Source organism: Thamnophis elegans, chromosome 8 (genome assembly GCF_009769535.1).
Source record: "Thamnophis elegans isolate rThaEle1 chromosome 8, rThaEle1.pri, whole genome shotgun sequence".
Lineage (NCBI taxonomy): Eukaryota > Metazoa > Chordata > Lepidosauria > Squamata > Colubridae > Thamnophis > Thamnophis elegans.
In genome coordinates this window covers 25110371-25137219 of record NC_045548.1, presented here as the reverse complement: position 1 = coordinate 25137219, position 26849 = coordinate 25110371, and the positions used below count along the sequence as shown (strand labels likewise).

The 26849-nt window shown below is 40.7% G+C and overlaps 1 protein-coding gene across 1 annotated transcript in view; it reads left to right on the top strand.

Annotated features, from left to right (window-relative positions):
* Nucleotides 1–26317, top strand: part of MTCL1 (microtubule crosslinking factor 1) — an 89088-nt gene extending 62771 nt beyond the window's left edge. Inside the window, exons 11-14 of the mRNA XM_032223129.1 lie at nt 649–951; nt 4743–4774; nt 5019–6558; nt 26032–26317. Coding sequence (XP_032079020.1) covers nt 649–951; nt 4743–4774; nt 5019–6558; nt 26032–26163 — 2007 coding nt within the window. The 3' untranslated portion in view covers nt 26164–26317. The remainder of the gene's footprint in view (nt 1–648; nt 952–4742; nt 4775–5018; nt 6559–26031) is intronic.
* Nucleotides 26318–26849: the final 532 nt, after the last annotated feature.

Below are 26849 nucleotides of genomic sequence, written 5' to 3'. Positions count from 1 at the left end.
CAGGTTTTTACAGCTTTCCTGAAGGCCATGAGAGTGGATATGGTCCAGATCTCTGGGGGTAGCTGATTCCAAAGAGTCGGAGCAGCCACAGAGAAGGCACTCCTCCGGGGGCCTGCCAGCCGACAATTCTGAAAAGGTGCTTTTTATTATTCCAGGTTGTTACATATAAACATAAAACTCAATGCCAAATAATAAATGCCTAGATTGGTTTTAAATTCAGTGTATTCAATTCAGACTCGTCAGCTCTCAGACTCGCCCTATGTCAGTATACATAACAATCAATACTTTTGCTGGGATTAATTTTTCTGCCCGAACTGTGATAGGAGTGCCTGCAAGGAGGAATTCATGGTTTACCACATTAATTTTACCCCCTCCAATTTTTATCCTAAAGCAACTATAGGAAAGTGGTGTTTTAATGTAATAATAGTAGTGCAATTCTTTCCAGCATTTATTCAGATACTTTAACGTAGACACTGAACCTCTATGTTTATTTAGGCTGAGTACAATAATTAAGCTTCATATAAATAATGCTAATATAAAAAAGATAAAAGTATCCTGAAATACTGAGGAAGGCTTTGCATACTTTCTCTCTTAAGAACTCTTAAGTCTCTGTATTAATGTTTTGTCCGTTATTAATCTCTTTCTCAGCCTTCAAAAGTAAATCCACCAAGGGGGGACAGCATCCTTTATGATTCAAAAGAAACTGCCTTTCATCCATTTTCACACCAAGGGAGCCATCATGTGCCTCATCCATTGGGGTCAAGGTCCTGTTCTGATTCAGAAATGACACAATTTGAAGATCGATCGCTGTGCAAATTGAAGGAAAGTGACAGATGCACTGCCACAGAAAACTTATTTCTAGATACCTTGTCCCTCGATTCACCAGATGATTCTGATGAACCACAATCTCAGAAAGGGGAACGGGAGAAGTTGTTAACTTGTGTAAATGAGGTAATGTGGCTTGAATTTATGCTATTAATTATATGATAATTAATACTGCTATTATGTCAAATATTTTAATCAAATGCCTATAGTTTATAATCCAGTGGCAACTTCATCCTGAACTTTATTTTTACTACCTACTACGAACTGAAATCAAATATCAAGAGTATTTAAAGTATAAGCCTTATACAAAAACAAAGCAGTAACATAGTCAAATAATATTTCTAAAGTACAGTAGTGAAGCTGTGCAAATAATGGGAAATTAACTTAATGTTAAACATAGCATTACACCTTCTTACATTGCTCTCTAGGTAGCCTGTTCTTGTGGATAACCTTAATGCATGTTAATGCTTGAATATTTATTTTATTTATTTGGGTATTTGCATCCTTAGGCAAAAAACGTAAATCAAAGTAAAAAGGTTTCCCAAATAGTGTGTACATATAGACATACACAAACACATATGTACACACACAAAAACAAATGTTCACACGTGAAAAGTTTCCTGAACCATTTTAAGGCAAATCTCAGCATACCAAGATAAGTTAGCAATAGCAATAGCAATAGCAGTAGACTTATATACCGCTTCATAGGGCTTTCAGCCCTCTCTAAGCGGTTTACAGAGAGTCAGCATATTGCCCCCAACAATCCGGGTCCTCATTTTACCCACCTCGGAAGGATGGAAGGCTGAGTCAACCCTGAGCCGGTGAGATTTGAACCGCTGAACTGCTGATCTAGCAGTAGCCTGCAGTGCTGCATTTAACCACTGCGCCACCTCGGCTCTTAGGGAAAAGGGATTCTAATTTGGAGAAAATTACATGGATCTTTCTTTAGAGGAGTTTGCAATTCTATGGCAAATATAAGACCTTCCATTGACTTAAGAAACTACCTATCAAAGTATCAGAACAAGATGTTCTTGCATGGGGAACAATGACTGGTGAAGTTTTGAATTTCATTGGCAGAAAAAAAGAACATTCTATAGGTTAGCCACCAGTGGTGGCTAACCTTTTCGATGCTGAGTGCTGAAAGCATGCGCACATGCACACACCCATAATGCAATGCATTCGCCCCCACATGCAGGCATATGTGACCCTCCACATGTGCCCCATGTATGTAAGCGTAACTCCCACATGTATGCCTCAACCCCACGCATACACAGCATAGATCTGAAAACCAGCAGGCATGCACGCATGAGCAGCAGAGCTGAGCTGGAGCAATGGCTCGTGTGCATGCAGAGAAGGCTCTGCATGCCACCTGTGGCACACATGCCATAGGTTCGCCATCACAGCTATAGGAGATACTCATGCTAGATTTTTGTGGATGGCAACTTTTGGAGGAGAAATATTCTAACAGATGTTAACATAATTTAAAATTTTGCCCAAAAACTTAATTGAAGGCCTAGGCAATTGCTATTTTGCGTTTGGTGTGATCTGCAGGAGTCCATGCTGGCAATGTGTGTAAGTTTCAAATATAATTATATATCTACCATTATTTGCTACCATTTGCTATCATATTCTCAAGGTTCCAAAACAAATAGTACTTAATTGGTAGGAAATACCAGCAATAGCCATACACAGTGTGATACCTGAAACTGAACAATAAAGCTCCCAGTCTAAACTTCCTGGTAGAAAGGTGCTTTTATTGGGTGCTATCCTGGCTAAAGTGAATATAGAGAAGCTGACTTTGTTTTTGAACTAAACAACCTTTTTGTCACAAATTGAGCTATTCTTCCATTGACCTTCTGTGTGCTCTTACAGAACTTTTTGGACTGTGTTCTATAAGCCAGTGCACCTTATTGGTTTAGTCCAGTAGTCTTCAACGAGGTCTCCAAGACTCTCAGTGGGTCAACAAAGTTAAATAAATGAATATTTATTGATAGATATAATATACACACTTTGGGGTCCTCAGTCGTTTTTAAAAATACAAGAGTCCTGAGACTAAAATGTGTGAGAACTATCAGGCTAGTCTTTTTGTCCACTGTCAAAAAAAAGGTCAGGTTCTGCTTTACAGACTTGGGCAGTTTGTAATTCCATTTGGTTCATTAGGCTTCAGAACAAAAGTGGAATCTGAAAGGATACTGGGAAACTTGATTAATTATAATCATAAAAGGCATTGCTGACTTGGTCATACCTCCATCCATATAAGTCGTAACTTATAAAGCCCTTCATGGTATTGGATCTGGGTACTTGAGAGACCGCCTGCTGCCAATTACCTCCCACAAACCCATTAGATCTCACAGGGTTGGCCTCCTCCGGGTGCCATCTACCAGCCAATGCCACCTGGCTATTACCCGGGGGAGGGCCTTCTCTGTGGCAGCTCCGGCCCTCTGGAATGAACTCCCCGCAGGGATTCGGACCCTCACCTCTCTCCAGGCCTTCCGAAAAGCCATCAAAACCTGGCTTTGCCGGCAGGCCTGGGGGTGATGAGTTCCCTCCCCTCTCGACATGTATGGTTGTGCGACTGTTGTCTACTTTTATTATTGTATTTTGTCTTTTTATGTTCCCCTTTTTCCCCCTTGAATTGTTCGCCACCCTGAGTCCTCCCGGAGAAGGGCGGCATACAAATAATAAAATACAAATACAAATACAAATATTAGAGTTGTCAGTCAGATAGACTTCATTTGGAATCTAGTCATGCCATTCAGTAAACTTTTCAAGAGTGCTTTTAACCCAGACTTAAAATTAAATATCCAAGAATTATTTTGATATATTATATTGGTGGGATTCAAAAATGTTTACTACCGGTTCTATGGGCATGGCTTGGTGGGCGTGGCAAGTGAAGGACACTGTAAAATTTCCATTCTCTCCCCACTCCAGGGGAAGGTTAATGCAAAATCCCATTCCCTCCCGATCAGCTGGGACTTAGGAGGCAGGGAATAGTTGGGGGCAGGGCCAGTCAGGGGTGGTATTTATCGGTTCTCCAAACTACTCAAAGTTTCCGCTACCGGTTCTTCAGAACTGGTCAGAACCTGCTGAATACCATCTCTGCTTTCAGTGTAGAATGGTTTGCTGAAAGAAAAGGGTTCTGGGCCTTTTTTAATTTAGGAAGTAGTATCCATAGAGAAAGTATTATTGGCACTCATAATATTTCTATGGTAGTGTATTATTGAGTTTACTTCAAAACAAAAAATAGAAAAAAGATGCTACTCTTATGTCATACATTTTTTTTAAAAGAGGCATTATGCTATTAATACTAATAAAGCTCCAAATGTGTTTAGATGGGTTTTTTTTTCAAACTTTGAGGTGCCATGATCCCTTAAAATAATGAATCCTTTTGCATCCTGCCCCCTCCCTGATGATATTGAATTAAAGAATTACAAATTCTGTAATTGTCTAGAACTTCTTATACTGTACTATGTGAACTATCAGGATACCAAAATCCTCTCAGAAGCTATTATGTAGAAAGGATTTTGACACATTATTCAAAGGATTTTCGTATATCCCAACAATTGGGATGATTGTGGAGATTCGTACCCTCACCACCGTCCAGACCTTCCGCACAGCCCTTAAGACCTGGCTAGCCCGTCAGGCCTGGGGATAAAGATAATTTGTCCCCACCCGAATGATGAATGAATGTTGCTTACTATTTTACTTCCATGTATTGTTTGTGTCTATTGTCTGTACCCTCCCTCCCTTGTTTTATGTAAGCCGCCCTGAGTCCCCTTAGGGAAAAGGGCGGCCTATAAATACTAATAAACTAAAATAAACTAAACTAAAAAACTAAAAGTATACTAATGCAAACATAGTCACTGATGCATATACGTATATGCAAGATCCAAAATTAACTCTTAATTTTCTTTCAGGAAGAAGAAATGCACAAGGGAAATCTACAAAGGTGAGTAAAGACAAAAGAACGAAATTAGAAATGAACTTTGTAATATATTAACACATTTACCTACATTTGCAGTGAGTTCAGATGCATTTGAAAATTATTAGAATCTTTCCTTGACAGTTGTTTGGTAGCTGTGTTTTTTTGTTATGCAGAAGCATTCAGTGCTTAAAATGAAATCCATAGTTTAAAATAGGAATGAACCAGTATCTTTTAAAGGAATTTCATATGATTTCCTTCCTTTCTTTAGGGCAATGTCAGTTTCCTCCATGTCAGAGTTCAAGCGTTTGATGGACATTTCTCCCTTTCTTCCTGAAAAGACTATACCATCCTCTAACACCAAAGAAGATGCAACACCTCCATTATCTCCTGATGATTTAAAATACATAGAGGAATTTAACAAAAATTGGGATTACAACACTACTGGAAGCCAGAGTGGAACTTTAGAAAGGCCTTCAGATACATGGGCAGAAAGGACAGAGATGGGAAAGGCAGGAAATAATTCTGTTCCAGATCCATTCCAGCCATCTTCATGGTATCTTACCACAAGTATTACTATGACAACTAACACCATGACGAGTCCTGAACACTGCCAGAAACAGTCACCAAGAAGTCACATTGATACAGAAAAAATAGGAGTTAGAGTCTTCCACAGTCCGCCATTGGTTCGCAGGTTTGATAACTCACTTGTCCCTGGTAGTGAAGGGAAAAATCAGCCTGAGACAGACTTCTTGTTTCCTGTGACCAAAGCAAAAGGAAATGTGGGTGAGATCAAAAGTGCTTCATCAGAAGTGTTTGGGAGATGGTCCTGTGACCTCTCCAAACATCATAATGATTTCCTAGAAACTGGCCTTCATCCAATTGAACGTCCAATCTGTACTACAGTGCGTTTTGCCTCATCCTTGCACAATCTGGAGCTGTCCAAAAACATGAGCGATGATATGAAAGAGGTAGCTTTTTCTGTCAGAAATGCAATACATACAAGCTCAACAGATCTTCAATTCAGAGACACAGCTTGCCAAACTAATGGAATGAGAACAATGGGGACCCAGACTACTCAAACTATCAATGTGGGCTTACAGACAGACACTTTGCGTACACTCACTAGCAGTCCACATAAATGTCTGACACCAAAGGGGGGCTCTACACCTATTTCATCACCAACCAGAAGTTTAAGAAGCAGGCAAATGGCTGCTGCTATTGAAAAGGTCCAGGGCAAATACGAACGAACATGTTGCTCTCCAAAATATGGCTCCCCAAAATTACAGAAAAAAGTTTGTTCCAAAACAGATCAGCCAATTAGCCGGACATTACCAAGCACACCTCAGAAAGGATTTAGTGAATCTGCTTGGGCTAGATCTACTACTACAAGAGAGAGTCCAGTTCACACTACAATAAATGATGGCCTCTCTAGTCTATTCAATATCATTGACCATACCCCTATCACTTATGATACTTTCCAAAGATGCTCCAGGTCCAGCAGCCGGTCAAGATCAGCAGAACCCAGGCCAGAACTTGGATCTATGCAAGATATGTGCACAGATATGCGGGGCAGGTCTCCCAGTCCTCTCCGTTTGGGTACAGACCCACAAAAAGACGAAACAGGTGAAATTACAAATATCAGGCAAGATTTATCTGCTCCGCCAGGATACATGTTAACAGAAAATGCTGCCAGAATCCTGAACAAGAAATTTATAGAGAATGCCTTAGCTTCACATACCCCTCCAAGTCTTAGCAATGAAAACCATCACACAAAAGAAGTAGTCACAGTTGAACCAGGATCCATTGAGGTAATAACTTTTATCCTTATAATAGTAAAACAAATTAGAAATGTCCATGTAGTTTTTAAGTGTTGCTTAATACTTACATTGTTTTGACTCAAAAAGAGATTGATTGCTATTATGTACGTTGTGAATTTTTGAAGAACTTGATAACATCATTATTTTTCAAATGGATTTTTGGAGACATAGTTGTTTCTGTATAATAAACCGCAGGGCACTTGAAGTTGGATTTCTAAAATGAACATAATTCTGTGGGAAAAGAATATTCTGTCTCTTTTGAAATATTTGCTTTTTTTGAATATTACCAGAGCTTCATGTAGGTCCTAATGATACACAAAATAACTGTTACTGAACTGTTACTAAAGGTTAGTGCCTGTTTCATTTATTTAATAAAAAAGGAATTCAACAATATGACAAAATAATTATTCCTTGATTTAATCAATTCAATTACAGAGAACTAGGGTATTTATTATTATTATTATTATACAATTGTATCACAGCGGCCAGTTGTTTCACCGGATTTGGCATTGGTTACTAGTCGGGCCCCACCCAGGGGCCTAGGACGTCGTAACGTATTTTCGTAATATGCGTGCAGATCCAAGCAGTGCGGCTTTTTGCATTTGACTGATGTTGATTTTGTCAATTTTTAACTGTTTTAAATGTAATTCCAGTGCTTTTGGAATAGCACCCAGTGTGCCAATTACCACTGGAATTATCACTGCTGGTTTGTGCCATAGTCGTTGAATTTCGATTTTTAAGTCCTGGTATCTTGCGATTTTTTCAGCGACCCTGCTATCACCTGGTATTGCGATGTCTATGATTGTGACCTTATTTTTCTCAACCAGTGTGATGTCTGGTGTATTATGCGCCAGTATTTTGTCGGTTTGTATACGGAAATCCCACAAGATCTTGACCATCTGATTTTCGGTGACTTTTTCAGGCTGATGTTTCCACCAGTTTGTTGCTGTTTTAATATTATAATTTTTGCACAAATTCCAATGGATCATTTGTGCTACTGAATTGTGCCGCAATTTATAATCAGTCTGCGCGATTTTTTTACAGCAGCTGAGTATGTGATCAACAGAGTATGTGATTATTATTATTATTATTATTATTATTATTATTATTATTATTATTATTAGTTCATTGAACAGTCATAACAATTTATGTATATAAATAATATATTTCATTTTTATTATTGAAATAATGAAATTCTCACCATATGGATTGAAACCATGCTTTGCTCAAAATAAATTTTGGACAACTTTTGCTATCTGGTGGTGTTTTTCATTAGACTCCTACATAAAGCTCTGAGAACAATCAATTGCAAAGATACATTAAAAAATTAGCAAATTAGAAAAAGATATGAATACTTTTTCACAAGACTACATATCCTTGCCATGGTTCTCCTATCTGGAAGGTAGCAAATATATCAATATATATTGCCACTATTGTAATTCCAAACTTCAAATATGTTTTGCATTTTTGGTATGGTAAGGTTAGAATTCAGTTACAATAACTGAATAATTGAAGGGTGCATATCAATATCAATTACTTTCTATACAGCTTAAACACTTAATTCTTTCAGAGTTTCCTAATACCTAATACCCTTTACATGCTTTGTATTTTAATTCCCTAGTACCCCATTTTTTATTATTATTAACACTCATGAGTAGGAGATGGCAAATAGAGTGAGGAGAAATGAGATTATGGGAAGTGAACGTTTTTTAGATATCACACTGTGCTCCCATTTTACACCATCCTAAGATAACTTAGCTGCAAGGAATGACTGCCTAGAATATACATTGATTAAGCAGAATTGAATATGAGGTTACAATAAGCTATCATATTGAAAATAAATATGATCCTTTGAACTGTTCATACTGCATATTTTCTAATTTAGTTTCCAAACTAGTTTCCAAACTAGCACAGAATTCAAAGAGTAATACTCTGAAATTGATATAGGTAATATAGATAAATGTGGAGAAAGGAAGTGCAAATGAAGTCTTCTAGGTCATATAGTTGAGAGGCACTCAATAGAATTAGCATATTCTAGCAGAGTAAAATATCCTTTTCCAAATAAAAATTTTCAGGTTTAGGGATGGAAGAAGAGGAGCTACACTGCAGTATATAGCCATGATGGCAAATCTATGGCACGTGTACCACAGGTGACATGCAGAGCCCTCTCTGTGGGCACGCCAGCCATCACCCCAGCCCAGCTCCACCTCACACCAGCTAGCTTGTTTTGGGGTCTCTGCCATGCATGCTTGGAGGATGGGATGCATGTGGGGATGTGTGTGCACATGCACAAAGTGCATGCGCGGGGGGAACTTGCATTGCATTTTGGGACCTTGTGCAGCACCTCCATGCCTCGTTTTGGCTTCCAGGTTGGTGCTGAAGGCCTTCCGTGTCCAAAACGGGGCACGAGGGGTGCGCATGGACCCCCTGCATCCCATTTTGTGCCAGGAAAGCCTCCTACACCAATCTGGAAGCCACAAATGGGCAGGGGCTGGGGCACATGCACGGGGGCACAGAAGGATTGCATGTGCAAGCACAGAAGGTTGTGCGTGCATGTGTGGGGGCGTGCGTATTGCATTAAGAGCCAAGGTGGCGCAGTGGTTAAATGCAGCACTGCAGGCTACTGCTAGATCAGCAGGTCAGCGGTTCAAATCTCACCGGCTCAGGGTTGACTCAGCCTTCCATCCTTCCGAGGTGGGTAAAATGAGGACCCAGATTGTTGGGGGCAATATGCTGACTCTCTGTAAACCGCTTAGAGAGGCCTGAAAGGCCTATGAAGCGGTATATAAGTCTACTGCTATTGCTATTGCTATTATGGGTGCATGCACGTGTTTTTGGCACGCGACGACAAAAAGGTTAGCCATCACTGGTATATAGGATACATGGCTCTGAATGAAATTTCATTATAATAGCTAAATTCAGTTTAGTATGTTTATTTTTGAAGTGCATAAAGCTAGTCAACCTTTAATGGACAGTAATAGAAAATATCTCTAATTTGCACTGATAGATTAATGTATATTTAATAGCAATAGCATTTAGACATATACTGCTTCGTAGTACTTTACAGCCCTCTCTAAGCAGTTTACAGAGTCAGCTTATTGCCCCCAACAATCTGGGTCCTCATTTTACCAACCTTGGAAGGATCGAAGGCTGAGTCAATCTTGAGCCTGTCAGGCTCAAACTCCTGACAGTGGGCACAGTCAGCCTGCGATACTGCATTCTAACCATTGCATCACCACAGCTCTAATGGTGGGTTAGAAGTATTTAATGTTTCTATTCATTAAATATTGACTACCTTTATCAAATTCAAAAATAAATCCTCATAAAAATCATTTACTTTAAATGTTTATATTCACAAACATTTATCAAATTGTCATAAATAATGGAGAAAGCACAGCTGATTATTTTTAATACAGTAATTCCTGTTATAATGGTTTTTGACTGGACCTTTTTAAGATGAAAACAGCTTCACATGAATTGATTTATAGTGGATGTTTTCTTAGAAGAATTACTGGATTCAATTTGTCTTTCTCTCATGTGCATATTGTTTTTTCTATGTGTACTATGCTTTTTTATTTATATACTGCATTTCTGTTTATTCCAACACTTCTAACTTACAACAATAAAGTTGTACAAAACATAACAAAATTAATGTAACTAAAAAGAATATTAAAATTAAGCATTAATATTATGAACAATTGAAAGCTTGGCTGTTCATGCCATTTGTCTAAATTCTAAAATATGTGAGCCAAATAAATATATTCTCTTTTTGGAGAATATATTCATGAATCAGTGAATCACACAGGATTACCATATATTCAATAACGGAGCTTCAAAAAAGACTCTGCTGCCGATTGGAGAGGCGATTCACAAAAGGAGATATGGTACAACAGAAAACCAGGTTTTAAATTTTGGCTTTAGAAGGCTATACCAGCACCTTAAAATGTACCTATCAGGAAATTGATAACTAGTGCAAATTTCTTTTAGAAGAGTCATCATTGACCTCTGTATCTTGTAGCAGCTTGAAGCCTGGCAGCCACTACATTTTGCACCAGTTGCGATTTCTAAACACTTCTCAAGGTTTAGCTCAGTGGTGGGTTTCAAAATTTTTTAGAACATCTTCTGTAGGTGTGGCCTGCTTTGTAGCAGAGGCTTGCCGGCCATGTGACCGAGTGGGAATGGCTTGCCAGCCATGTGACCGAGTGGGAGTGGCTTGACAGTCATGTGACTGTGTGGGCGTGGCCAACTTGTAAAATGTGGTGAAACTCACAACAGCGCTCTTGCTTAGCAACCAAAATGTTGGCTCAGGAACTCTGGCATTGAAGCATGCAAGTCTTAAAGCTGTCAAGTTACAAGACCCTTGCACCCCAAACCCTTTAAAATAAAAACAGGGGTGTTCAAACTTGACAGCTTTAATACTTGTGGACTTCAACTCCCAGAATTTTTCCTCCAGTCTTGTTGGCTCAGGAACTCTGGCATTGAAGCATGCAAGTCTTAAGGTTGTCAAGTTACAAGACCCTTGCACCTCTAACCCTTTAGAAAAAAAAACCAAGGGTGTTTAAACTTGACAGCTTTAAGACTTGTGGACTTCAACTCCCAGAATTCATCCTCTCGCTCTTCATCTTGATGATGTGCGGACGGGCGGGGGGAGGGAGCTGAAACCGGTTCTAAACGGCACTGTAGATTTGTGGAACCTCTTCTATAGAACTGGCAGGAACCCACCCCTGATTTAACCACATTTTAATAGTCAATACAAGTTGTGGTCAGATGTAGATAACAATAATTGAACAGAAGGGTTAGTAGTTGTATTTCAATTGCAACTGTGTAAATGTGTTCCTGATCACAGCCATCAAATGTAAATCCAGTGATAATTGTATATCAAGAAGCCCTCCCAAACTCTGAATGTATTCAGGGCAAATCCATTCAGAACAGGACTACCTTCAATTTATTAGATTGACTAACTGCAAGAATTGTATTAATTAAGTCTATTTACAAATCTTGTTTAGGCCAATGTCCTATTGATTTAATTGTTTGTTCCCATGTACTGCTGTTTTAGTAACTTAAATTTTCTAAAAATGTAAACTTTTAAATGCAAGCTTTGAAAAATACAGCATCAGAATAAAGATTCTCAAAATGATTAAGCTTATAATAAGAAATCCACTTACTGCAAAAGTTTTTACAGCTGTGGCTTCCATTCAGAATTTCTAGGCTGCAATCTGAACTGGCATTCTGTGTGAAGTAAAGCCATGCTTTGTCAGACATACATTTTGTTTGTTGGAAAACATTTATTATTTTTCTTTGCTAATCAATTATTTTGAAGGACAATTCTGCTGTTCTAGCATGGGTCTTGCTGATTCTGAATGTTTGAATGCAATGCTATTTAAGAGGTTTTTAGTATTTCATATATGCGATTTCCCACTGCATTCTTTAAATGATTCAGTTAGGAAACTTTCTGTGATATTTGATAAAACATAGGCATGTCTCAGAAATGCAGATATGTATTTTATCTGTATGCTTACACATAAACATCAGTGGTGGGTTGCTACTGGCGTTACTACTGGTTCGCCGAGCACGTGTATGCAATGAAATGAAAATTACTCAGAAAGAAAGGAAAACAGCTTAGGAATGGCAATTCAAGCTGCTGCCCCGGATCAGTTGCGCTTCAGAAGCTGGAATAAAGGTAAGTATAAGCCAGGGGCAGGCGGGTGACCCCACTTTAAAAAAAAAAACAGACAACCGGTTCACTTTCTGTTTGAAAGCAGTACTATTGGTTCAGGCGAACCGGTCCGAACCGGTAGGAACCCACCACTGAGACATGTAGGTAGATAGACATGCATAGATGTAGGTATTGATATATAGATATATAAAATGCTTAGGAGTAGATATTCTTTTACTTGTGCCAAGGGTTAGATAATAAATTGCAGTTTAAGTAGCTGGACAATCATTCCATTACATTAAAATTATAGTATTAAGCTAAGTGTTAAGCTGCAATACTGATAACACTGAATCTTTTACTCTTTAAATTAAATAAAAACATGTTCCCAGTTTGAGCTAGAAAAAGATCAGTCTTCAGATTTTGTTTCAAGAATCTGAAGAAAGTTAAAGGAAGTCATATTATCTGACAAAAAGGCTAGCTGATGTAGTGTTCTTTTTCTTCTCCATGTTATCTTCCTAATAACATAGTTTTGATGTTTTAACCTCTGACATAATTTTATGGGAATAGCATATGGTAATATATTGTTTTCTTTACCTTGTATTTCATTTTCTCTTTACTAAATAGATCTCAGATGCAAAATAAAATGGTAAATTCATGTATACTAGACATAGTACCACATCATATACTTTTCCTTATCTTGCGGGGGAGGGGCAGGTGGGGTACAAAGAGAAACTTTCTCATTTGGAATGAATTCTGATTTAAATGAAAGTTGTATTCATTTCTACAAATTATATGTACTCACAATCATATTCTCCAATCAGGGTGTATCTGCTTTTTTTTTTTCTAAATGTAAAGTTAAGTTTATCTCTTCTATATTCTAGCCTTGCTAATTTTAAAAAAGGTACTAATAAATTAAATTTGGAGAGTGCTTCAATGCTGATTAAAAATTTCTTGTTTAAATATTCATTCCAATCTGCTTCCTTTTTTTCCCCTGTCTTGTCTGTGTCCAGAACCAAACTGTCTTACTAACTGCCCCTTGGGGACCCTAACCCTGCCTGCCTCAGTACTGTAAGTCTTTCCTACCTTTGTTTCCAAAAGTCTTTACTTTCTTTTAAAAAAAGAAGAAAAAACAACAACTTTTACTTGATGGAAAAATATAAAGGGCATAAGCAACACCATTGCTGATATTAGCAAAATGCAGCATTGGATTTCAAATGGCTAGTAAGCATTTGAGTCCTAGATTGTCATAAAAAAAAGTTCTTATGGGTCATTATTTATATGACTGCTCTAAAATCATACAATCTGTGTTTCATCTTAAACCAGATTCATTCCATGAAAAATAATTTTTCAGAAATATGCTAGTTTTAGGATTCTTCCCATAATAACCATATTGAACATTCAAAGGAATATGTTTTATCTTTGCAATTTTGTATTTCCCGACCATTTTTGCATCCTCTAGGTGATTTGCAGTTTCAAATCACTGCAAATCGTCAGCTGTAGACACAATGCTATACTTTACTGTTTATATGGTAATAATGTAAATTCATTTATAGGATCAAAGTCAGTAAAAGTCAGTTCTAGAAGTCAAAAGCCTGGAAGTAAAATGACCAGAAACACAGGTTCTGTATATTTAATATTTAAGGACCAAAAAGACATTCATGTTTCCATTTTATTCATGGGATGAGTTCCATTACAGCATCTTAATTTCATCAGTGCAAAAGCTCTCATTAGATAGAGACTTAACATATTTATCTTAAATAGAAAGGACTCAAGACATAAGAAAAATTATCTCATTATCTTATTTCATTCTAAGAGTATGTACAAACATATGGGATCCAAGAGCTACAATTTCTGGAAACTTTCCCAGAGTTTCAATTCACAGAAAAAAACAATCCCAAATGTTTCTAGTAAAGCCAGTTATGTATATTGAAAGAAGCATAATCTGCTTGAAAACGTAGATGGGGAAGACAGAATAAATAGCTTACACATGTTTTTTCACAGTCAGTCATATTTTCTTATATCTAAATCACATGGTTCAATTGAAACTATGTCTAATTAAGAGCGTGAAGGAGAGAAGAACTTTATAATATTTAAAATGTATGACATATATAAAGTAGGCAGAAGCCACAAAAGAGCTCTCAAATTACAGACCAGTATGCCTGTCATTTCCCCCTCAAGTCCCGGTGTGCTGTCTCATAGCAGAGTGGGGAAGGTGTTCCTGGGAGGTATCAAAGAGCGTACATTATCAGTAGGGTCCTCCTACCTGGGAGGTATCAAAGAGTGTACATTCCCAGTAGGGTCCTCCAAAGGGTGAAGGTCCTCCCAGCTGCCCAGTTAAAGCAGAAAGCACCAATACTACAGTGTCAAACTTAAGGCGCCACATTGCCATCACGTGATGTTTTGTGACATTTCCCCCTTCACGGAGCTGGGATGGGCATGGCCTGTGCATGATGTATCTGACCCTGAGTCCTATACTGAACAACATAGCAATATACAAAGCTGCTGGCAGCCGATGACTTAAGCGAAGGAATTAATTCATACTGCACGGGAAAAAGCAATGGTAAATCACTTCTGTACTTTTATCAATAAACCCAAATGGATAGAAAATATTAAGTACCAGATCGTGAGCCTCTCAGATCAAATTGTAGTCCAGCTTGTAATATTACAGTTATCCTATTTTATAATCCAATTACTGATGCAGGAGAAGAAGAGGCTGTTGAATTTTATGATCCAATTCAATTTGAAATAAACATAACATGGAAGCAAGATGCCCTCCTTATGATTAAAGACTGAACACCAAAATTGAAAATATTAAGAGGGGAAATGTAGTTGTATGCCTTAGGACCGTAATGATGAACCTATGGCATGCATGCCATAGGTGGCACGGGGAGTCATTCGTTAGGGCACGCAAGGCATTGCCCTCTCAGCTCCAGCACACATGCGCACTGCCAGCTGACTTTGGTGTTTTTACCGGCAAACCAGAATTTTAGGAATGGACTTCCGGTTTGCTCATAGGGCTGTTTTTCACCCTCTAGAGCCTTCAGGAGGCTTCCCTGAAGGCTCCAGAGGGTGAAAAACAGCCCAACGGGGCGCCATTTTTCACCCTCTCGGAGACTTCAGGAGACTTCCCTGAAGGAGGCTCCAGAGGGCAAAAAAATGGCCCTAGGAGCCAACCGGAAGTCTGTTCCCTAACTTTTCCCTGTAGGGCCAGTTTTTCGCACTCTGGAGGCTTCAGGGAAGCTCCTAAAGCCTCCGGAGGTCCTCCGGCGGGGAGGCTGTTTTCGCTCTCCCCAGGCTCCTAGAAAGCTTCTGGAGCCTGGGAGAGTGAAAAAAGCATGCCAAAAGCGGGGGGGGGGGAGTGCTGGTCATACACACATGCATTATGGGTGTGGCATGCCCGTGCATGACTCCCCCCTGCGCTTCCCCCATTATTGGCATGGGATCCAATAAAGGTTTACCATCACTGGCTGAGGAAATCTAAATGAAGGAGAAATGTACAGATTTTTTCCAATCCAATGTGCACAGTATAATTAATAACCTTAATTTCATGTGCTAGTAAAATAATGTTTAAGATCAACCAACACAGGTTAGAGACCTGCATGGGAAAGGAGATGCCAAATATTCAAGCTAGCTTTAAAAAAAGCTGAGGGAAACAAGACATTATTGCTGAGATATAATGGATAATTGAGAAAGCCAAGAATATCAAAAAGAAGTCAGTACTAATGTGATTCATTGATTATAGAAAGGCCTTGTGCTGATCACATCAAGCTATGGAATATGCTAAAAAATAGTAATCCTAGAATATCTCATTGTCCTCATGTGAAACTTATACATACTCCTAAACCATAATACAGACAGAAAATGGCAAAATATACTGGCTCCAGATTGATAAGTGAGAAAGAAGTGACAAAGCTATATATTTGCTCCTTATTTATTCAACCTATATATTGGAAAATCAGACTGGAAGATTAGCATGTTTTAAAAACTGGAGGAAGAAACATCAATAACCTGAATTATGCTAATGGCCCTACTTGAAAGGCTAAAAATGCAAGGGATCTGCCAGCCTAAAGGTCAAGGAACAAAATTAAAGAATGCCAACCACCAACCTTAAAATTGACAACAAAGGCATTGAACTGGTAGATAACCTCTGAGAATCAGTTTTGGGTAGTGAGAGCCAGTTTGGCACAGTGGTTAAAGCAATGGGCTAGAAATCAAAATGTGAGTTCTAGTTCCGACTTAGGCGCAAAATCCGCTGGGTAATGTTAGGCCAGTACTACCCTCTCAGCCCTGGAAAGAAGGCATTGGAAAACCATTTATGAAATCTGAAAACTGCAGTGACTAGCCCAGCCAATCCCCAGTCAATATTGACTCAAAAGCACTTTCACCCACCCCAGGATAGCTTCAGCATTTTAGAATCAATTATCAAGAGTAAAGGAACAAGCAGTCAGGAAATAAGCCACAGAATAGTACTTGATACAGCAATCATGAATGCCTTAGAAATGCGTAGGTGGCTGAAGAGTCTTATCCTCACTGTTTCTTGAAAACCTTTAAAAGAGAAAATTTATAGATTTGTTTTTAAAAAATCCATTACATTCATGCTATTCCTAATTTTAAATACTGATGAAGAGATCTCGAAGAGTAACTATTTAGATTGATTTCTATATTTTTTTTTCTCTTGTTGAAAGCTTGACTCTCCAACACCAACAGCTTCAGGGAAATATAGCATACATGTGAGAATCATATACCATCTTTCCTGCACATTTTCAGACATTGTTCAGAAAGTGTTTGAATTTTTTTCTGTTTTTTTTTCTTAAGCACCTAATCCTTGAAGTAGTTTAAAAATAGCAGCATAAGTACATTGTTCATTTCATATCATCTTCTGCTTCCTTATGCTCCTTCTCCTGTGTACCATTCTGTATGGAACTGCATGAACATGCTGAATTTTCATGGGACTTCTCTTTGAATAAACAAGTTAGGATAGTATTTGGTCTCTTTCAAATCACCTTATCAAGTACCATTTCCTATAATCTTTATTCCATCTTTAATCCATATTCATAGCATAGTAGAAAAAAAAAACCATCACTTTATTTAACTTTTGTTTTTGGCACTTGCCATTCCATAATCCTACCTGTGTGTTAAAAGATTCTATTTTTTATGTTGCTGGATACATTTTTATCTTACAGTTTTATCATGTCACTCTCACCTGCAAAAGAACTAGAACTTCATGAACATACCACTTGATCTCAGCAAATCCAACACTTCTTTCCTTTTAGATTTTTAAGGGAAAAGCTCAAGGGCTTTTGAAAGTTGGCTTTTATAATTTTACACCTGTGAACTTTATTTTACATCGCAGCACACTGTGTACAAAATGGTCTCTTCTGTGTGAAAACTCAATCCTTGTTAACAATCTTTATCAGCTCTGAAATAAAAATAAACTGCCACTGTAAAATATTACATCTTTCAAACAAAAGTGGATCTTGATATGGTGGCTAATATAATTGAATAACCTTCCATTACATTTAATTTTCCAGTTTTCCTCTTTAATATGCTCAGGTTGCAGAGCAAATTTATACAGCTGCAGAATCCAATTTGAAACAATCTGGAGCTGTTTAATTAAAAATTCCAAATGTGGCCCCAAATTTATATCTACAGAATTGTTTAATTGTACTGTCTCCATTTTTTAAATGAACAATAATCAAGAGTTGTGGAAGCAATAAGGAAGATGTTGATTTTTCATAAATACAAAACTATCTAAGATTGTGTTTAACTGGAACTGTACATAAAATGAAATTTGGGTTGTCAGAACTAAAAGTTACCTATATGAAAGCAACATGGTGGTTCTATTGGTAGCATGTGTTGATTAGTAGTGGTTTATTTAAGAGGCTTTTAAATTAGTGATGATGATTTGTGATACAGGTAGTCCTCAACATATGACCACAATTGAGCCCAAAATTTATGTTGCTAAGTGACAGATTTGTTCAGTTAATTTTACAATTTTTCTTACCATCTTTGTTAACTGAGTCACTGCAGTTGTTAAATTAGTAACATAGTTGTTAAGTGCAAAAAATGACCACAGTACCCCATGACACTGCAACTGTCATAAACATGAGTCAGTTGTCAAGCATCCGAATATACCATATTTTTCGGAGTACAAGACGCACCTAGATTTTGGGAAGGAAAACAAGAGAAAAATATCTGCCTCTGCCTCCCAGCAATTTGCCTCCTTGCAACAAACAGTACAGACAATATACACTATTTGTAGTGTTATATTTCAGACTATACTTGTACAGATGTTGTTAAAATTGATGTGCTTTCTGGAAGTATAGTTATTCTCTGCTATTTAAAAGAATAGCACTTTTTAAAACAATAGCACTGGGCCTCTTCAGATCAAGCATTTATTTTAAAAATCTTCTTCATTTTTTTGTCTAGAATAATAATAAAGCAGTCTTTAAAAAATAAGTCTAATAATTTGAACATTTATAGTTGTTGACTTACCTCCTTGCAGCAAACAGCCTGATTAGCACAAGAAAAAAAATCTGCCTCCCAGCAATTTGCCATGTGGAGCAAACAGCAAATTTCACTTTCAATTTATCCCGCTCATCAGCTGTTACAGGCTGCAGGGATTCCTATAGTTCATTGAAGCCTCTGCAAGTACCGTTTGCTGCAAAGAGGTAAATTGCTGGGAGGCAGAGGCCAAAGGGTTGGGGCCGGTGGGTGGGTGAGGCTACATTCAGTATATAAGACGCACCCAAATTTTCATTCTCTTTTAGGGTGGAAGGGTGCATCTTATACTCTGAAAAATAAGGTAAATCGTGTGACTATGGGGATGCTGCAATGGTAAGGTGACCAGATTTTCAGATTGGTAAAGAGGGACACCATTGACCGGGGGGGAGCTTGATTAAAAATTTTATATTTTGTCAAAAGCTCACAAAAGGCGATTAGTGACCCCAGGACACTGAAACCATCATAAATACGAATCTGTTGCCAAACAAAATTTTGATCACGGTTGCTAAGTGTGAAAAATGGCCGCAGCAGTCGCTAAGTGTGAAAAATGGTCATCAGCCACTTTTTTCAATGCCATTGTAACTTTGGTCACTAAATGTTTTCCCCCTCCTCGAGACACCTCACTTCTTCCTTCCTTCATTCCTCTTGCTTATCTACCTTCACCTTATCCGTCTTCTGCTCTTTCCCTCTCTTCCTTCCTTTCTCCTTCCATCCTCTCTTTTCCCACTCACTCCCTTCCTCCTTTTCTCTTCCTTCCTCCTTCCATTCTTTCAGCTTCCTTTCTTTTGCCTATCTACCTTCTCTGTCTTTCTGCTCTTTCCATCTCTCTCTTCCCCTTCGCTTCTGTTCCTTCCTCCTTCCATCCTTTCACCTTCCCTCCTTCCTATTTCTTCCTTCCTTCTGCCTATCTACCTTCACCTTCTCTGTCTTTCTGCTCTTTCCCTGTCTTCCCCTTTCCTCCTTCCCTTCTTTCCTTTCTAGTTCCATCTTTTCTTCTTTCCTCTCTCTCCCTTTTTCTTTCTTCCTTCTTCCTTCCTCTTGCCTATCAACTTCATTCTCTTTGTCTTTCTGCTCTTTCCCTCTCTTCCCCTTCTCTTCCTACCTCCTTCCCTTTTTTCTCCCTCCCTTCTTCTTTTTCTTCCTTCCTTTCTTCTTCCATCTTCCTCCTTCTCCTTCCTCCTTCTTCCTTCTATTCTTTCTCCTTCCTTCCATCTTTTCTCCTTCCATCTTCTCCCCCCCTCCCTTCTTCTTTTCCTTCCCCCCTCCCTCCTTCCTTCCTCTCCTTTCCACTCTCTCCTTGGGAGGGGACAAAACCCAAGGGGTAAGGGGGCGGGGGTGGGGGGCAGCAGAGACCAAATAAAGTCAGTAGATATTATTAAAACTTTCCTATTTGTTGGATCGCATTGCTGCGAACTTATAAACCAAATCAGGGGAACACTTTGCAACCGAGGGTGCTGCAAGGAAACACAGGAGGGAGGCAGCCCTGCCATTTCCCCAGTTTTACAAGGAATGAGAAACGGTGCTTTAATCCGAAGCAACTGCAATCGGAACCGCAGACAGAGAAAGAAAGAAAGATCCTTGTAGCACAAAACCCACCTTTGCATGGTTGTGAGAACATAGGTAAAACAAAACAAAAAAGCACTGCATCCCTCCACCCTCTGAATGGGACGCAGCATGACTCCGATTTGAATAGGAGGATACGGAGCCGGGAGGTGAGATTAGCACCTTCATTTGCATTCTCTGCGACCATGATGCTTTGCGAGGAACAATCCCAGGGGCTCCCCGTGACTTTTTGCAGATTTTTCCTTTTGTGCTTAAAAAAAAGGGACTTTTTAAAAAAGCCACAGAATGAGCTGTCAGTCTGACAAAATGCAAACTCTTCCTTCGTCCTCCTCCTCCTCCATCACTAACAGCTGGGGGCTCAGAAATCGGAGCAAAAAGCCAGTCCTCCGTCTCTTCCCTCTTCCTGGATTCACTCCGAAGTTTCTTAAATCCCCCCCCTCTCTCTGTATCTGTTTGTCTCTCACTCTCTATGTGGCTCTTTGCCTCTACCTCCCTCCCTCCGTCTCGCTCTCTCTGTCGTTCTCTCTGTGTGTCTGTCTCTCTGTGTCTCTCTCTCTCTGTCTCTCCTCCCTCCCTGTGTGTGTGTGTGTGTGTGTGTGTGTATGTGTGTGTATGTTTCTCACTCTGTGTGTGTGTCTCTCTGTCTCTGTCTGTAAGCCGCTGTCGCACCTGTCGTCCAGGATCAGGCTGAGCTGCCTGTCTTTCTTCAGCACCTCCCGAGGGTGCACATCCATAGTAAAATCCATCGGGTCATCCAAAGTAGCGGGGCTCAGCAGGACCTTGGCTGAATGCATGCAAATGCTCAAGTTCGCTGCTCGCCGCTCCTCAGCTAGTTGCAAAGTTCTCTCCAGAGATTCTGGCAGGCAGAGGCAGCGCTTGCCTCTCGAGCTTCGGCGAAGGGGATTTTTTCTGCGGGACGGAGCCTGGGCGGCAGGGAATTTCCCCGCCGAAGTAGAAGGCGAGCCTTTCAAACTAGTCTGATCCTGCTTGAAAAGGTTGCTGTGGCAGAGCAAAGGGTGCCCTGGCTGAAGATTCCCTCTTTCAGTCGGTCTCTGGAATTCCCCCCCTTTTTTTTTTCTACAGAAGGAAAGGGTTTTTTGACTGGGCAGCTCGACATGATTAAGGCCGTTCTGCTCCTCCTTTGCACTGCCCTCCTCTCTCTGATAGCCGCCTGGTTAAAAAGGAGGAGGAGCCCATTGAGGGAGACGAGGAACACGAGGGTGATCCCTGCCCCCGCAGATGGGCTCTGGACTAGTGGAGCCTCCTCTTCCTCCATTTTAACCAGGTGATCTTCAGCTGCTGCATAAGCCCATGGGCACGCGCTGCCATCTTCTCTCTGATAGCCGCCTGGTTAAAAAGGAGGAGGAGGCTCCGCTGGTCTGGAGCCCATCTGTGGGGGGAGGGATACCACCTCATCTTCCCAGATGGGCTCCAGACCAGCAAAGTCACCTCCTCCTTTTTAACCAGGCGGCTATCAGAGAGAAGAGGGTAGGGTGTGCCCGTGGCTTTGTGCAGCACCCGAATTCTCGCCTCCTGTTCTTCGGCTGTTGCACAATCCCAAGGGCACGCGCTGCCCAGTTTGCTGAATCCGGCGCGGTTTCAGAGAAAGAAGGCGTGAGAGAAAGCCCCCCCCAATCCCCGCTGCCTTAACGTTTGAATGAAGGAGGCTGCAGGCTCCTTTGTCCTTGGCTATGCGATTTTCTTTTGTTTTCTGCTGCAAGAACGAGTGAATGAGGCAGAGGGAGAATGAAAGGAGATTGCATCCCTTCTGTCTCCCCGTTGCTCAGAAAAGCAACTCTGGGAAGGTCCTTTGGTGGCAGCAAGTGTCCTAGAACCTGCCTGCTTTTCTGAGCAACGGGGAGACAGAAGGAACAAAATACCGGCCAGCTGGGACGGGTATACAGGGCTGGGGGCGGGGCAGGCTTACTTCCGGGTCCAGTCACAAAAATCAGGACTTTTTAAAAATGCCCTAGGATGCGGGACAAATTGTGCAAAATCGTGACTGTCCCGCCAAAATCAGGACATCTGGTCACCTTATGCAATGTTCATGTGTGTGAAAAAGGGTCATAAGTCATTTTTTTCAGTGCATTCATTGTAACTTCGAATGGTAACTAAATGAACTGTTGTAGGTCAAGGATTACCTGTATATCAGAGCTTGTTGCTCTTTGGTTCAAATTTAATATACTAAAAGTTACTACATTCTATCTGTTCTTCAAATAAATATTATATTTTAATTTGAAGGCTGTAATTCTTAAATAGAGTAACTCAGGGCCAATATAATACAGGATTACTTACAGATCCTGGGGATGAGGATATAAAATTTATATAAAATAAATCATCTGATCATCTATTATAGCTACATTTTTGTATTTAAATATTTTGTATTTTAATTAGATTTCATAACAATGAGTGTGTGTTTGTATGTTTGTGTATGTGTATCATTTTCCAGAATATTTATTTGTTTGTTTGTTTATTAAATTTATGTGCCATCCATCTCCTTAGAGACCATTCTGGGGAGTTTACATACATTAAAACTAGTACACACTAAAATAATAAAACAAAAACAAAAACAAAAATAAAAAGCCTTAACAGATGAGTAAGAATGGAACATGAAATAAACGGAGAGAGGTGGGATCTTTCCAGGGGTGAAATCCTACCAGTTTGGACCGGTTCAGGAGAACCGGTAGCAGACATTGGGCCTGGATCACTGAACCAGTAGGGACTGCTTGCTGGCCATGCCCCTGAACCGGTCCCCTGGTCGCTGCTCTTCCTCCCCACCCAGTCTCTGCTTTCCACCACCCCAACCTGCTTCCCCTACTCCCTTCCTTGCTTGCCTGCTTTCCATGCAGCCTTCCCGGCGTCCCTGTGGCCAGCTTGTGAAGGCAGGCAAGCGGAAGGCTGCGTGGAAGGCAGGCAAGCATGTCGGCCATGGGTAAGGGAACTAGTGGCCTACTGGCTTCCATGCAGCCTTCCCAGTGTCCCTGTGGCCAGCTTGTGAAGGCAGGCACACAGACAGTTGTGTGGATGGCAGGGAAGCATGTTGGGGTCAGCCAGCCGTGGGGAAGGGAGTGGGTGGGTGGCCCTTGGTGGAGATGAAGCTGCTGCTCTGGGGCTGAGAGGGGCAGCGGTGGTGGTGGCAGTGGCGATGACACTCTGGGAGGGCAGATGCCAGGCGGATGTCCCGGGGCTGCTGCACATAAGCACCGCCTGCCCTCCTGGAGCACTAACTAGCTGGGCCGGGCTGGACGCCGACCTCAAAAGGAAAGCAGGCATGGGGGACTGCTGGGAAGGCCACGTGGAAGGCAGGCAAGCATGTCGGGGTCAGCCAGCCATGGGGAAGTGAACTAGAAGCCTACTTCCTTCCCCGCAGCCCTGCCATGCTTGCCTGCCTTTCACATGGCCTTCCTGGCATCCCTGTTGCCAACTTGCAAAAGCAGGCAAGCCAGAAGGCTGCGTGGAAGCTAGGTAAGCATGTTGGCCATGGGGAAGGGAGCTAGCAGCCTATTCCCTTCTCCTCAGCCCTGCCATATTTGCCTGCCATCCATGCAGCCTTCCCGGTGTCCCCATGGTCAGCTTGAGAAGTCAGGCAAACAGAAGGCCACATGGAAGGCAGGCAAGCATGTTGGGGCCAGCCAGCCGGCCGCGGGGAAGAGAGCTAGCAGCGCATGCTTTTTTCTTTCTCGAGGGGAATGAATGGGGAATCCTTTCCGCCAACCCCTGCAAACAGGAAGGAAGCCACACACACCTCAGACAAACTGGGGAAGACCCTAAGGCTAGGGGGGTTCACCTTTAGAACTGAGGCACTTTCCTGCACCAACTCTGTGCCTTCTCCTGATGGTTTGGTTCCCTCCTATTTCCTTTCTTCTTTCCTCTTCCCCCACTTCTGTTTCCCACCCCAAAAGCAAACAATGAGGATCAGTGAGGCCAAGAGTTCCTCAATGGTGGGGGGAGAAGAGGGTAAGCGGTCTGGAGCCATCTCCTCAAACTGGTGGGGGGATGAGGCTGAATCCTCTAAGCTCCAAAAATAACATCCTTTGGCTCTTAGCAGCTCCCTTGTAAGAAGGCTGCCTTCATCTTCCTCACTCATGTGAAGATGGGGAGAGGGCGGCGGGGTTGGAGAGGGTCACACACCACTTTTAAAAGAAACATGCAGCCTGGCACTTGCCACTGCGGTGGTGGCAGGAGCAGCTCCAGAGCTTCTAGGTGCCGGAGGAGCAATGCTGGCTGTGGAGGGGAAGAGGGAGCTGCTGGAAGAGCCCTGGAAACAGCAGTTCCTTCTTCTACTGCGCTCCAGATCAGGAAGGTTCCTGAGTGCTGAGCACGGCACTCTGCAGGCAAAGAAGGTGGGCTGCACTGGGCCAGTGTGTGCCCGGTGCATGCCAGAGGTCCTGCACAGCTGCTGCCACCGCCTGGATGCTAGAGGCTCCCCAGGAGCTGTGGCCAAGGGCACTCAGGGGCAGCTGGAGGAGGAAGCTTGGGTGAGTGAGAAGGGGGAGCCAAGCGCTATGTTTCTATCTCTCCTCCCTCTGTCATCTCCGGGACTGGGTGGCTGAGGTTGAAGGGCAAGCAGTCTTCAGGGCTAGGAGGTGTTGGGTCTGGCTTGGTAAGTGGGGGGGGGGGGGTCAAGCTGATCAGGTGCTGATCATTGGAACCTTTTTTTTTTACTTTTTAAAGCATTTTACTAGTTAAAAATACTTTAAAAAGTAAAAAAAAATGTTGGCCATGCCCACCCAGTCACATGACCTTCCACCACCAAGTTATGCCCACCATGGTGGTAAAAAAAAATTAGATTTCACCAGTGAATCTTTCCTAATCAAATAGACATCTTCAGAATAGGTCCCCAGGCCATTTGGCAGAGTCAAGTCTTCAGGCCATTACCATAGATGAAAGAGTGGGTGTAGATCTCATCTTAAGGGCTACGATGTTCCAAAGGAGAAGAGACGGCGGAAAAGGCTCTTCTCCTGGACCCCATCAGTCGAACATCCTTGATTGATGGGGTTCACATCATGCCATCAGGTTCTTCAGATAACCTGGACCCATGCCATGAAGAGTTTTGAAGGTACTAATCAACACCTTGAATTGCACTTGGAAGCAAACCAGCTTCCAAATGTGTGTGTGTGTGTGTGTGTGTGTGTGCGCATGTGTGCGTGGTGTTTTGACCCAAAGTGGATGTGATGGCATGATGTATGTATGATAAGATGAAATTTGAATAACAATTTGCATCCTCTTTTTGGATGGTGATTGTAAATTTAGAAGTTACCCTCAACTGGCTAGAAAATTTGTAGGAAAGCATAATTGGTGACACCCTTTAGCCTATAGAGCTATGACACTGCTCTTCAATCTTGTGGGCAGGACTGAATTTTACCATTATCTTGTTTTGTTTATTTATGTGGTTATAGAATGTGAATGAAAGATTATCTGATCATTTCAGTCCATGTAAGCTACAGTCTTCTAGAAATTGCTGGCATACAAGCCCAGCATCTTGTTAACATTATTCTTGCTAACTGGGACTGTTGAGAGCTGAAGATTATGAGAAGTTAAAGGGTTGCAAATTGTTTTACTATATACAACTCTTTTCTTCATTCATTTTATTCTGTAAGTGGAGCAGACCCAACATTTCAAAATAATATGCAAAAATGCTTTTTTCAAGTTATATATGTACATATTTAAATCTTGTTTTCCTCCCTTGTGCAATGTATGAATTAGTAAATTTGTTCTTTTTCATTTTTCTCACAATAAAGGAACTACCTTGTTCTGCACTAGCTCCACCCTTAGAATCCTGCTTCTCCAGACCTGAAAGACCAGCAAATCAGCGCCCACCTTCCCGTTGGGCTTTACATTCTCCTACTGCCTCACTTCAGAAGACTATGTAAACCAGGAACTGCTATTAGAGAATTCAGACCAATGACACAAACCTGCATGAATTATCACATAACAATTTACTATCTTTTGTATGATGGATCCATTATCATGGCCAGTCTCCATCAGTGAGAAGAGATCAAGTTCCAGTGTTCAAAGAATGTTCTAGAATGCAGCTTCTTAGTATACAACTAGAGAAACCGTGATGTTTCTAGAATGAAACAGCTAATGTGCCTGTTAATAACTTATTTTTTCATAGCTCAGAAAACTATTTTTGCCGCCATCTTTTCTACACACAGTATATTAACTAAAAGAATCTAAAAATTATACAGATAAAGGTAAGATTTTAAATAAATACATTTCATTTTTGAAGAGACAGTGATTCTGTTCTCTCTCTTGCTCTCTAACTGCTGACTGCCTTGTAATACATTTGCACTGTTGAGATTTAGGTTATTTGGCTATTTTTCTGCCTCCTTGGTTTAATATCAGATTTCTTAATTTTATTCATTTTGGTTTCATTTTTTTAAAAAAAGAAATTTCATAAAGGTGCTTTAGCATGACTGAAGCAGTAAATGTTAGTGAAGGAAACCCTTGAACTGGTTGACTAAAGTTATCTTAGATTAGAAGGAAATATAGAGAATATGAAATATTTAGAAAAGGGAGGAGGAAGACTGGAAGTGAGCTGTACAGTAAACATATG